At 38.7% G+C, this 14,673-nt stretch overlaps 1 protein-coding gene across 19 annotated transcripts in view; it reads left to right on the top strand.

Moving 5' to 3' along the window:
• The window catches only part of meis2a (Meis homeobox 2a), a 96,531-nt gene that overhangs the window by 53,214 nt on the left and 28,644 nt on the right, over positions 1-14,673 (top strand). For all 19 annotated transcript variants that reach the window (XM_086003458.1, XM_086003455.1, XM_086003452.1 and 16 more), the window contains one exon: positions 8,123-8,199. In XM_086003458.1, the coding sequence (XP_085859584.1) occupies positions 8,123-8,199 (77 nt within the window). The remainder of the gene's footprint in view (positions 1-8,122; positions 8,200-14,673) is intronic.

The following is a 14,673-nucleotide window of genomic DNA, read 5'->3' as shown; positions in this document are numbered from 1 at the left end:
CAGCTACAGAGATACTGAGCAGTGTCTACAGAATTGCTTTTCAGGTGGTGATTGAGGATTCCAGGGGAGAATCTCTGTGATATCCTATTACAGCAACGAGTGACCAGGGTCACACAAAAGAACTCGGCACAGAGAAAAGAAAAAAAGGCAGCTCTGGGTTTTATCGGGCCCAGGTGCTTCTTTTCTCTAGCCTAAATTTGATGACTTACATCGACCAGCTTTTACTAATGTCGTGGTGCTCTGTAGAAACCTTTCTGCCAGGCATTCCTTCATATAAATCTGCCCCTGCCCTTTAACACACATCATTGTATGATTTGTAAAAACAGTGTAGCCTTTTCTTTGTGTGCAGAAAGTAATTCTTCAACTTAGATTTTTTTTAAACAAGAAAGAAAAGCTCTTTTCTCCCTCCCTCCACCCCAACCTAACCCTCCACCCACCCCCCCACCTCCACCCCACTCCTTCCCCCTTTCCCCCCCCACCCACCCCTAACCCCCCACCCCTGCTCCCCCAATCAGTCAGGAGGATGAAATGGTGCAGCCAACAGATGCTGTCAGTATCTCTCCTTGGTTGATTTACCAGGAGGCGCACTTCAGTGATGTGAGAAGGGATTCCTTGCCCAAACAGTTTTACATCCCTTCTACAGACTACTAGTCAAGACTTGGCAAGCTTACCCCTTAGGGAAGCCCCAAGTTCAAATGTCAATCACGACCTGAGAGTCAAACGCAGGTTTCCTACTACTGCCACGTTGCAGCATGGTAGCTGCGGTGCCCCATTCTTAGCCTACCTCAAGATTTTCTTTGATGTACACCAGCCCCCTTAGCTCAGCTTTTGCTTTGGCACAAAAAAAACTCTTACCAACCACAACAATTAACAGCACTGTCTTGCACAAAGAAAATCTAAGTATCTAAGTATTCCTTGCACCATCATTTCCGAAGACTTGTAAATCAGATTAGCATCGGATTTTGACTATATATGCTTAGGAATCATTCTTAATGTTATGAAAGTATGCATTTGAAAATATATTTTGCATACAAATTTAAAACCTTAAAATGAATGGTGCCGGTACCTATTGCTGTGAGTTTTCAATTCGCTATACTTTTGATGGATGTGCAGATTTGAATAACAAGCACCTTTATGTTAATTAGGGAGAGAGAAGACTATATGTAGTTTTCTGGGAGAACTAGACATGACTATTAATCACAGCCAGGTCAGACTATGGCTCAGACCAAAATGAGTAGAAATAAAAATGCTGCAAATCCCATCTAGTGGCCCCACAATATTACACTGTACAGTAACTCTTCACAGTTATAAGTGTAGTAAATGCTGTTCAACACAGCAGGCAGATAGTAAAGGAAACAAGGATAACAGTTTGAGACGACTGAGTTTCCTTTATGCACACCTACTCTCTTATGTCAAAAAAAAGGGGTGGATTATTATCCTAAGGGTCCATTACAACTGGTGCCTAGTTTGAAGGCATTAGTTAAGCTTGTGCCTGCTGGTCAAAGTCTGCAGTTGATAGCTTGATTACTTCATTAATTATTCCGATGTCAAGTAAAAACCAACAGCTGTCTTCCACTTTTAGTCAACTGCAATTCAGCATATGCTGTCTAAGCTATTTGGGCTACTTCTGTTGGCGGGTTTGTTCCATTCTTCCTATATGATTCTGAAAGTTGTTGAAAAGAATTGAGACACTTGTCAACAGGAAAGAACTTGAGGTTTATCAAATCTGTTTCAGACCTATTATATATCCAGCTCAAAGGCTAATGACCTGCTGGTGTGCTCAACAATTTAGCCAGCGTTACTGGAGTTGGTAATGATCACAATGCTTGAACATCAGTATTGTCATGCTAATAACAAAGAAACATAAAAGACCAGCAGCCTTAGCTAGGATATGGTAGGACAGTTGCTCTTTTATTATCTTTTGTAATAAAAGATTATTTGATAAAAACCAAAGGGTCAGAGCTCTTGTGTGTTACCAATTTTTCTTTGCTGTAAGCTGAGCTAGCTGATGAGCAGCCTCCAGGGAGGAGTCAGGATCACTTTAGACATCCTGTTAGGCCAGACTGGGAAAACAGCTAATGAAAGAAAAGAAGCAAATGCTGGTAGTTCAGGTGAAAGGTAATAGGTAAGAACTTAAATATATGTTATGCATGTATGTTAAAAAATATTTTGATGCTGATTATCTGCTTTAATGCCTTATATCTATTGTCACTAGCTTGATAGTGTGTGAGCTTTTTTTTAATACTAAATTGCATGATAGAGAAATTAGGTCTGTACACAATTACATTTGTTTTAGCTACACGTAATCCCCATTTACATTTATAGATCCACAGAGACTGCAGTAAGTTTGGTTCATCCAGATCCAAACTAAATACAATTCCCAAGGGTTTAGCAAAGAATTGCCCTAAGTCAATTCATGGTAGTAAGGATGGTGTTAAGTAGCTTGTCCAGCATATGTGCTGACTTTACACTTCCAACTGAAATCAGCATTAGATGTAGATGTGTGATATGGGTCTTCTACTTCACAGCTACAGAGAGTCAGGAATGAGGTGGGAGATTTTGCTTTAGCGATGATGAGTGCTTGGATCAGTCTCAGCTTTCAAATCTTGGAATCCCCAAATAGGAATTTAATCTTCTGAAATTTAAGTCTTGAACTAGCCTTCCATACCCAAGGACTTTGTGCATCCCCTTCACGAGTCTCCTAAGGATCAGATATACACAGCACAAGAATACAGACTTGCATTCCGCAATACCACATAATAACTCCCCCTTACCCTCCATTGGCACATTAGCAGTCAGGTCTCTACCTACCCCAAGAACAAATACTGCCTTCCCATTGGATCAACTGCTATCAGACATAAAAGCTAGGCTTTGTAAAAACACATACCATTAGTGATGGGGTCCATTTCCCTCTGCCCTTTCCCCAAAGCTGCTATAATAAAATGGCAGGAAAGTAATAGTGGAGCACTGTTGTGAGCATAGGAATTCAGGATTGAATCTTACAATTCCTGCTAGTGCCTGGGATTGTTATTTACCATTACTTTGATGTTGTTTTCTGACTGCTGCTTTAATGTTGACAAGCTTAGTGGTTCATTACCAGAGAGAAGTGCCACAGCTCTGTACGATATCGAACCAGTACAATCTAACAAGTATTCAAAACAGTTGCTGAAATAATTTGCCACTTGTACTCCTGAAGCCTATAGTGAGCATAGCACAGCCCTGACTTCTGCTCACACTCACCAACAGTTCTCTCCACGGACGTCTTTATATTGCACCCAGAACTTCTCTCACCTGTGTCTGTCTCACAGTATCTCTACAATTCTGGCCTCTCTCCCCCCCCCCCCCCCATCTCTGTCACCCAGTTCTTCTCTTTCTCACCTGCTGTTTTTTTTTGCCTTGGCTCCTTTCTCACTTACCTGTGCCTCTCTCCTTCTGTGTCCCTATCTGGTTCCAGCTACTCTTCAACCAATAAACACACCAAGGCAGCACCATTCTCAGCGATTGGGTAAACTTCATTTTTTACTGCCTTGCCACTTCTGAAATTGCAGGATTTTTTGGCTGTACATTCCAGGATTGTGGGCTTGTTGAAAAGTTCTAGAATAAGGGATTGCAAACTCTACTGCCAAGAAATAATGTGTTCCTTTGCACATGCATGCTGGATTTCACTTATTTCAAAGGGACAGAAATACTTAAAAATTGGAATGGTCCGTATTTGGCTAAACTTAAATTTTTCTAGCTCAATTTAGATTCAACACTGATCGTCACCCTCTACGATTTAAATGTGGTCACTTGCTGCAATTTCATTGCAAATTCTCAGCAAACTGATCCTTTTTGATTTGTTTGCAAACATTTATGCAAATAGTACTAGAGTGGGTTTTGTTACAATTTGTCAGTCCCGTGGTATAAATATTAGTGCACTTACCTCATCATCTAGAGATTCCAATAGACTCCGAAAATCACATAACATAGAATGTACAGCACTGAAACAGGCCATTCAGCCTAACTGGTCCATGCTGGTGTTTATACTGCACATGTTACATTGTCGTTGTCATAGCTGTCAACAATTGAATTTATATAGCATCTTTGATGTAGAAAAATGACCCAAAATACATCACAGAGATGTAAAAATTTGTTTATATGCTTTGTTACCCCCTCCGCCCCCCATAAATTAATCACTTGCATTTCATATATTTCTTCAATCAGAAGGATGGACTTCTTCATAAAATGCTGGTTTGCTATCATGTAAGAGGGATAACCTTGTAATGGGCAAAGACCAGGAGTGCAGGTTTCCATGAAGCTGAATGCTCCAACTACACCCCAGGCCAAGATCTGATTTAAAAAAATCAAAACTATGCAAGTTGCAGTCAAATGCTGGGACGTAATCCTACGATCATCTGGTTTGGAAAGCAGGCCTACTTCTTTTTATTAGTTTCCATCATTCGTCAAGCAGCTGACTAGGTGGAACATTATTTGTGTCCAGCAGGTGGTTTTTGAAGGAACATTTTGTCTTCTTTCAATAAATAAAAGTTGTAAACATGCCTTATTGGGAGATATTCTGTTGATAAGAGTCTTTTCACCCATGATGCCTTCATAATGATGTTGCGATCCTTTATGTTGACAGTCCATTGTTCTGTTGTACGATTGTGCTCTTTATTTGATGAGCTGTAAGCAGAGATTTCTGATGAAACAAACGCCGTGTAACCGCTGACTTGAGATAATTCATGTGGAAACCACCCCTCTATTTGTGGTTACTGCAAGCTTTTCTATGAAATTAAGATAAGTGGATTCCTTGTGTGCATGACTTGTAAACAAAAATAATGAACCCTCTTTCTAGGAAAGCGTTTGATCTACAGTCAGTATGAAAACAAGTCAAGCTATAACGCAGGAGTAAAACGGCCATCTCGAGATAAAGTTTGCTGTGTCAGTGTTTATCCTGTTTTACTGTCCGTGCAGCAGGCATGCTGAAATCACAGCTCCTGCATTCACAGCCAGGATATAGGTGTTTGCTGTGTTCTGCTGGCATGTAATAACTCGATCTGCTTCGTGCAGATAAAATATATTAAAAGTATGGAAGAGTGAAGTTTGTGCCCCAGGGAGAAGGAGAGATAATGCATTGAAATTGTTCAGAGGTAGTTAGATGCCTAATGGTCTAATATGTGAGCTATGTGAGGTCCGGTGTCTGACTCTCATAAATTCTGGCTACACTGATCCAGTAATTTAGGGTACAGGATGGAACTGTCATCTCTAGTCATCAGTGCTTGGGATCTATGATGCTGATTCTTTCTGTTGAGTGTTTTTTATCAGTTTTGTTTAAAGCGAGGAGCAGTAGGTGGTTTAAACTGTTTTTTTTTTGTTTGCTCCTGTAGAGAATCTTCACTGTAGCAACTTTTTTTCTTATTGGTGAAAACAGAGGCGGGTTTTAACATAGGTTTTTTGGGGAGCCACATAGTGTCCCAGTTAAACTGCACCAAGTGATGCAGCATTTTAACCGTGATTGTAATAGACGGTTACGGTTACACCCTCCATTTGTACTGTCGTTGCCCTGGTGAATTTGCTACTTGCGCTGAATTGGCAGTTTCTGCAAAATTGGCTGAGTTCCACCACATATTTGGTATTGGTGTGGTGCAAAAGATTGCGCCACATGAACATCAAACGTGTAGTATAACTGGGGCATGAGGTATGTAGTTGTAATCAATTATGCACACAGCATTATAATCTCCGTCTATATTTATGTCTGAAAGTATGTAAGTGTGCTAAAATAAACCATTTTGTCATATACAACAAAATACATTTCAAGTACTGTCAGTTGATAAAATTGTAAATGAAAAGCTTCAGCGTTCAGTAACCCTCCAATCACAGAAAATTCCAACATTTATTCCATGCGCATAATTTTCAAATCCTTACAGTAAAAAGTTTCAATTATTTTGTGGAATAAAGAATCTCTTGGTGTAAACCCCTAGTTAGAAACTCTTTTTGCCTGTGTGAGCTAAGGTTTGTTTGATTTATCTGATTTGCCTCTGTTGAGATTCTCTGGTTTACAATGTGTGCACAAGCCATTCATTTGGTGTTGATGTTTATTCAGAGGACTTGCTGATTGAGTGCACTATGCGATTTCTACAAATTTATGACAGGGTAGTATAGGTAATTTATAGAACGTTACCTAGATTCAGTGAAAATTTCACTTGCGTTAAAGCTATATGTTAGGGCAATAACTGGACACTTGGATCTTCCCACATTATACATGTATGAACACACGAGGAAATGACTAAATTTCACCTTAACCTCACACAGCAGTACTGATAGATTTCGGTATGAGGCCTCAGACATATCATTTCAAAATATGGCAGGCTACAGGCTCAACTTGGAAGGCAAATTGATAACAAACGTTGCTCTAGAACCTTGCACCAACTCAGTGAACATGAATTAATGGTGTAGCAAACAGGCGTCTGGCTGGAAGCCAAGCGGGAGCAGGAGAGAAGCCAGCTATTGTTGAGGGGGCAGCACTGTATTCTATGGGGGAGCCCTGTTCACAATAGCACTACATAGCTACTGGGTTTTGAGCGTGGCCTTTGAAGTGTATGAAATGATAACTGTTTTATTTCTCTAGACACAATCACGAAGGCCATTTACTGGAGCTTCCATAATTGTTGTTCTGTAGCCTGTAAGCACTGTTGAGGCAGCAAGCAAGTGAAGCTATTTGCTGCAATTTGAATGCCTGTGCTTTGCTCGCTCTCCATGTTTAGTAGTACAAGTCTGTGAGGCCAAGTGAGTCATGCAGCATTCCTGCCTGTTTTGGCTGTTGTCAGGAAGTAGTAACACTTAGATCCACATACGGTGCAGCATAAATTGACTACGCCAGTTGAGAGTTAAAATAATTAATCTTGTGCAGAAAAAAATCAGTGTGGAATGCAGTAGAAAGTATCCAGTGTTAAATCATTTGAAGTTATTATTGACAACAATACTAAGAGGCAGAGTTTTGAGTTTGTAACAGGGAAGATGAAAATTAATATCTAGTTAAAATGTACACACTGTGTAGCTACCATTTCACACCTCTGAGAGCTTCATCAGTGCAGAGTGGTTTCAGGACAGCCAAACCTATGACCTGTGTCCTTAATTCACCACAGCCTGGTTCCACAGTGATGAAGTGATCCATCATCATTGTTACTATATTCTAGCATGTATTCCACTGGGAAACCTCAATTGCTACAGGATGGCTATGCCAGAAAATGAATAAGTTAGAGATTTCAAATGGCCATATACATAGCATAACTGCATTACCTGAAGATGTGTTGCTTTTCCTACAATAGTTAGTCTTGGTTTTATACTGACAACTTATTGTCATCTGTACTGGAATAGTTGGCTTCAATACAGATAGAGCCAATATTGACGGATCATGTAGAAAAAGAAAACACATATTTAGATGACATATAGTAAACAATATGTTTGAGGCTACAGTCCTGAACCACTAGGGATATATTGAGAAATTATTCTGCAACATGTATTTTGGCCATTCAAAATTATCATTTAAGCCTTTTGATTTCACCCACTACTCTTCCTGATGAAACATCCTTCTTGTTTATCTAAACCATTAATAATCTTCATTACTGAGTAGAAAATATAGGACAATTACATTGTTTGGATGAATTCTGGTGTTAGGAAGCGTATTTATCACTGTGGCATAGTGTAGCGCCTGACAGCGGACGATTGATGGCCAAGAGCAGTCCAAGTGGCTAAAGCAGCCTTATACAATGCAAATTACCAACTGTGAATTTAGATTCATCCTATTCATTTCTTTCGCCTCTGCTGAAAACTATTAGTGGTTTAGTAGTAGCAAGGGGTCATTACTAATATGGACAGGGTAAGATGAGGAAAGCCTCCTGCAATTATATGGCTTTCAAAAGGGCTAGAGGCCGATCCAAAAAAGTGTCAACACCCAGCAATCAAAATAATTTATTTCATTTTTTAAAAATCCATTATTAGGTGAGCATTACTTTCTTTCTTTGCAAAGATTTTTGTTTTAATGAAACAGCATCCTTCTGTAGTTAGACTGAATTTAATCAGTGCCAGCTTTTGTTTCGTGGCTCTTAACATCTCTTGACCGATATTTTTTTTTTTTGGGCAGCATCCATACCCATCAGAGGAGCAGAAGAAACAGTTAGCCCAAGACACGGGACTCACAATCCTACAAGTGAACAACTGGTGAGTGGCTTATCTCTGCCTTTTTTCTCTGGCGATGCTCTTTGATTTGTAACTAACCCCTATCTTTTTGAGATGCAAAACTATTTAGCCCACAAACATGCAACTTTGGCTCTGGTGTGCTGGATACGAAGCATTGCATTGTCCCATTTTGAAATGCAGTAGTATTTAAAATATGATATTGATTTTCCTTTTTTGATCATTTTTTTTAAAAATAGATTTTTTTTCTCCATTTTACATGTGTGATATGACGGATTACCGCCACTGCAGTCATACTAGTTGTCCCTTTGTAGATGGCTTAACACATAACTTTGAATGGTAGGGGTGGGGGGATGTGGGGGAGGTTGGATTAAATAAAATGATCACAGTACCAAAGAAATGATACAGGAATTACTTATCAAAATACTGGCCCGGGCTTTATCTGCAGCTTAATTTTGTTCAGTACATTCTCGGGTGATGTTCAGATTAATTGAACTGACAGTTTCCTTTCAAAATTCAGGGAAGGTATTTGCACGGATTTCAGGTCTTATACAAACTTAATTACATGGAACCCCATTTTATCATTATAATTCCATGTAGCAGAGGTTGTATTTACAAATGAGAAGACTTTCCTTTTATTCGCAGCTTTCCTTAATATATTTATCAAAGCAGGTTCATTTACAAAGTGCTCTATCTGTGGGATACAGGCAGGCAGACATTAACGAAGCTTTTAGGTTTATCGGACTCCGTGCCTGATGAGCAACCTGAGGGTCAATTGATTTTGTGGTTCTGTGATTCATTTTTTTCTCATTTTTCTAGGATCACAATGAGAGACATGCCTGGAGAATTAGCCAGTTTGTCTGCCTTATCTGTCAGGCAATTTTTTTTTTCCTAGGGAAGTCAAGCTACTTAAATTGGCCACAGGAACTGCTGTTATCTGACTTTAATGCACCCTATAGTGTGGATAGCATTTCAATTACACTAGTAACCAAAGCTTAGCCAGGGCCTTTTCATGCTAGTGCTATGTAGAAGGCAATATGCCTAGCTACAGAGCAGAAAATTGAGTTGCTTAGATTCTGTCAGGGTGACTTATGCAGAAATAAACTGCTGTACTGAAGATCAAAAAAATTAACGAATTGTTTTATATTTTTTAAAAATCATCTTCCTTAAAATTCAATTATTATGTTTATGTTTGAATTGGCTGCATGAATGCGATGAGTTCAAGAGCAGTTAAAGCTGTTGGTTCAATTAAGTATTTTAATTTTACCAGTTTATATTATGTCAGATCTGATACATCTTGTACCAAATTAATAATTTAGTATATCCTAAAGAACTGACAATGTTAAGAGCTCAGCTACTCAAACATTAAAGGCTTTTCACGGTTATCAGCTGACATTGTCATTTTTGAAAAAAAATAGATATACAACAGTTTGTACAGGTTGGCAAGCTAAAGGTCAAAGGTGATGCAAGGGTCCACATTTGTAAACACTGGACAGGTGGCTTCAAGTACTGGATCATATTCTGATTAGATGCCACAAAAGTACACTTTCTTTTAAAAATGGAAAAGGCTACTAAATAGCTATAAAATACATTCAAATTAAGTTCCTGCTTACCAAGCTAAAGAATGTTTTGCAGAAGTGCTGTAATCAATTTGAACAGCTCCCTTATTTGATATCAGCAAATTAATGGTCAGTGACAGTGGACTGAAGCAGTCGTTTCTAGTTTCCAGCAGCCACATGAAAGGAGATGCTGAATCATTCCTTTGTCTCAGCAGCACAATCACGGCGTGGAGAAGCCACAAGGAAGCTCTGTTTTGATATTAGCAAGTGGCGCATCATTCTCAGACGGCTGAAACACTGGGTTTGTGATCCCTTGGAGTTTACCTAATGTTCAGTTGATAAAGGCAAAAAAAAAAGGATAGTGAGCAATGTTTAGACTGTGCTGGATAAAGTGAAGTGAGAAATATTGTCACGGCTTCTGTGCAAAAATAGAGAGGTAAAAAGATTTTACTTTACATATAGTCAGGTGCATTTTTACCTTTTATCTTTTGTTTCAGTTCTAAATTTAGAAAGAAAGATTTACTTAATTCTCTAGCGTGTGCTCACTTAGGGGAATTTTAGTACTATCTGGGATTTAAAATCACATGATACCTGAAGACTGAGGTTTTGCTCCATAGTGTCAAATTACTGTTTCTTTTTGAGTTTATCTGATTGTTGTGAAAACATCTTTGGATTCAATTGTGACTCATGGGAAAATATTGCGGTGGTTACATCCAGGCTTTTGGCAAGAATCAGTGTTTAATGGCATATGGTGTGAAATTTATCTTATCCTTATATATGATGAATGATGGCAGACACCAAATTTTGCATGCATGTACAGATTCAGTTTATCTTTCTGGGTTATGCTGTGGTTAGTACATAGTCTAAACTGCGAACCATGCAATTGAATAAAAAAAAGCTGGTAATTTAATTCGTCTTTGTTAATGTTAACAGAAGTGATAATGCTCTAAATTGGGCTGTGCAGCATGGCTGCATATGGTACAAAGAGATGGGTCTTTCCTGCATATGCGTATTATGGTTGATAGTTTATTTTATGAGCTTACCTGTCACCAGTACATGCCTTTTAATTACGTAATATTTGATTTATTTTTAAACTCGGCACAAGATGACAGTGAAGGAACTTAGATATTTATAATAAACCTTCACTTTAAGATTTAATATGGTAATTAATCAACAGTTTTCTTTTGAGATATATTATATTAAGGGCCTGATATTAGTTATTAGAAATCACTTAATATCATAAATGTAAAAAGTGCCATTTTATCCCCACAACATATAGGGGGTAAAAATTAATAACCAAATTTTTCTAGATCTCTTTCATTCTATCCCGACAATAGAATCTTCCCACTTTTTCACTAGAATTACATTATCAATTATATAAAAATGAACAATGATTGTTATTACCCAATCATTGTTAAAATATGGCTACCACTTCAATATTAATAGATGGTTACCAAAAGGATATATCAAATAATTAGCATCGAAAGACGGTAATAAGTAGCTTATTAAAATCCATGGAAAGAATTTCTGACCTTAGCGCTCGGAAGAATACATATCACATGACAGAGAAGTCATCTTGCAATATAAGCACCCTCCTTGTGCTCCCTGTTGGATCACCTGCCTATGACATTTAATAAGCTATATGTATGATTTATTGTGTGCCCTTTTGACAAGATCTGAAAACTGAAATGTTATAGTCCTTGCTGGCATCCAGTACTGCTTTCATTATACACTCATCTAATGGAAGTGTTACATTTAGTCAAATGGATTATATGTAGAGCTGTGCAGGTCTTGCACATTCCCTGTAGTCATTGTTCAGAGCATAATAAAATTATGCTATCAATTTGCTATGAGAGGAACACTAGAGTTCAGTGACTTATACCCCAGTGTGTTTATACTGCAATCTGCTACATCTCCAACTTGTGGTGATGCAAACAGCACATGGATTCCATTTACTGACTTCTTAACAGTAACTAAAGAATTAGCCAAAGTAGGAAGGCAATATATAGAGAGACATGTTACGAAAGGTTATAATAACTGTCTTAACTCCACTAGTGGCTTATGTGACCTAAAGGCACTTGGTGAAATTGAAACATTGTGCAGATGAAATGATCGGCCTCATTTTAATAATGCTAATTGACAGCTAATTAGGGGATTGCGTTGTTGTTAGGTCATTGTACTGAGTCCGAGGGTTAACCCAGTCCTTTTACTATAACACTGTAGCAGCAAATAACTACCACTTCTGTGATAAATACCACTTCTGATATTACAGAAATCATTCCTTTGAGAAATGTAATCTTAACAATAAACTACAAAAAAAGTTCAGAAATAGCTGCCAATTACTGTTATAATTTCCACCTGACAACTCATGCCCCATCTTGTATTCTGTGATTTGATCCCATGTTCAAGCTTCCTTACCAATACTTTAGCTTTCCACCCGTAAAACTCAAATCTTGCTTGCACATGCATATGTTGTACATAAGCACAAGAATCAGAGGTATAAGTACCACCTTATGTTGCATAAAAATTATTTTTGAACAACACAGTCTGAATTGCATGTCGTTGAACCATCTATATCAATATGACTTTGTCCTTGCATTTACATAGCACTTGTGCCCCTCAGTTCAGCCCCCACCCCACCACCCCCGCCCACAGTTCAGCCCCCACCCCACCACCCCCGCCCATTCATAGGGCTCTTTCAAATGAGGAAAGCAGATGGTGTTGACACGGGACTTCTTCATGTCTGTTCTAATGATAACACATCATTCAAGTAGGGAAAGATAGAAAATATCAGGGTTTTTTTTCTTCCCTCTAGAGACGATAAAAGTCTCTATTGTGCTGCAGTGCATCCCATTCAGAACCAGCAAAACTTGCTGAACAAAAAACAAGAGAGTTTGAAGTGACAGGAGCCCTCCGACTAAAACTAGTACATTTCTGGTTACAACAACTTGCATTTCTATAGCACCTTTAATATTGAAAAATGTTCCACAGAGGCATAAGACAAAGAAGAACTTGCATTTCACAACCTCAGGACATCCTATAGCATTTCACAGTCAATTAATTACTTTTCGAGCGTTTTGATTTAGGGAAATGTGGCAGTCAATTTGGATGAAACAGCAATGAGATAAATAACCAGATAATCTATTTTAGTGACGTTGGTTGAGGGCTAAATGATGGCCAGTTAATCAGGAGAACTACCCTTCCTTGAATAGTGTCATGGGACCTTTTATGTTCACCTTAGAGGTAGCTTGGTTTAACATCTCATCTGAAAGGCAGCACCTCCGACAGTGCAGCACTCCCTCAGTACTGCACTGGGAATGTCAGCCTGGATCATGGGCTCAAATCTCTGGAGTGGGGTTTGAACCCACAACCTTCTGACTCAGAGGTGAGAGTGCTACCCACTGAGCCACAGCTGATACCAATCCTCACTCCCCACAAATTACAGTTCATTCGGAACGTCTCAGCTCCTGCCTTTATCTGCACAAAATTCCACATTCCCATTGCCCATCTGTGCCAAGCTCCATTGGCTGTCCCTGCTCAAGTTAATTGAATGCAAGATCCTTATCCTTGCTTTCAAACAACTCCATGGAATCATCCCACCCCGCCTCAGCTATCCCCTCCAATACCTTGTTTCCCATTTTCTCAACTCTACCATTGGTAGCCACTGTTTCAACCACCGTATCTATACTGTTTGGAATTCCCTTCCCATATCACTCTGCCTTGCCATCTCCCTTCCTGCTTTTAAAAACCTCCTAAAACCCTTCTCTTCAACCATGTACATGAGGAGCATTATTACAAATGCAAGGTACTGCTATAAGAAAGGCAAAAAGCCTGTTTCGTGAAACAAAAAAAAACAAAGTACTTACAGTGTTCTTTACGTTACAGCAATAAAAATGTTGACTGCTTATAATTAGCAGGAATTACCCACCTGTTACATAGCCATTTTGTTATTTCACTGTTGTCCAACAACAGTGAATCAGGAGGAGGTTGTGGCCTCCAGAAATGGGAACCAAGTAGTTTTTGAAATGGGCACTCGTTATGAAAAACAGGTGGCAGCAAAACAGCTTTGTAGGTTTGCGTGCATCTTGTATTAATAAAATCTTCAAATAGCCCGAGCAAAAAGGCAAACTGATATTTAAAGGCGCTGTGTCATCTCATGGAAGGAGGGGAGGTGATATGATGCTGGGGGCAGCTTAGAGCAGCCTCTTCCATTACCATAACAATAGTGTTTGTCTGACATTCTCTATGGGGCTATGGTCGTACTGCTTTTATATGAACTTGCTCTTTAAAAAAAATTGTCAGAACATCTTTACTGTAAACCGCACAGCACATTTCTATTTATTGTAGACATATTTGATGCAACCACACTATTTCCTGTCGAGCAGTAGTATTGTCAATGTGGTGACATCAATGTCACAAATCAATGTCTGTAAACAAAAATTGATGGCTTGCAAACCTGAAATATCTCATGACATGGGCCCCTTTAATACTTGTGAGCAAGATATCATGATATTAAAAAAAAAGTGAACCTGGAAAGATTATTCAGTTGCTTAGAGACAGGTCAAAATTATGGGCTAATATTGCAATATTATTATATCTGAACAGAGAATTGTATATTAAAGCTAGATTTTTTTTTCCTTGTTTGAGGTACCAAGTTTTTTTCTTATTAATATCTGCAGTGGCAGTTGTGTGATGTAGCACACTCAGAGTCAATGTGGCACAGGTTGTGCGCATAAATCAACTTTAATTTTAAGGTGGGTGGCAGCAAGGAAATGGTATTGAATATAGACAGAGAAAAATAGACTAAAACAGAGTGAAGGATGCAGTGTACACAAATAAGCAGCTTAATGCATCTTGGCACACAGTGTAAGCCTTGTAGGAGCTCAAAGAGCCTCAGGCAATCTGTGAGTTGAATAGCAATTTTATTACTTTGTCATTA

The sequence above is a fragment of the Somniosus microcephalus genome, chromosome 12, assembly GCF_052327205.1.
Source record: "Somniosus microcephalus isolate GS21.2 chromosome 12, FLI_Smic_1.0, whole genome shotgun sequence".
Classification (NCBI taxonomy): domain Eukaryota; kingdom Metazoa; phylum Chordata; class Chondrichthyes; order Squaliformes; family Somniosidae; genus Somniosus; species Somniosus microcephalus.
This window is presented reverse-complemented; position numbering and strand designations above follow the sequence as displayed.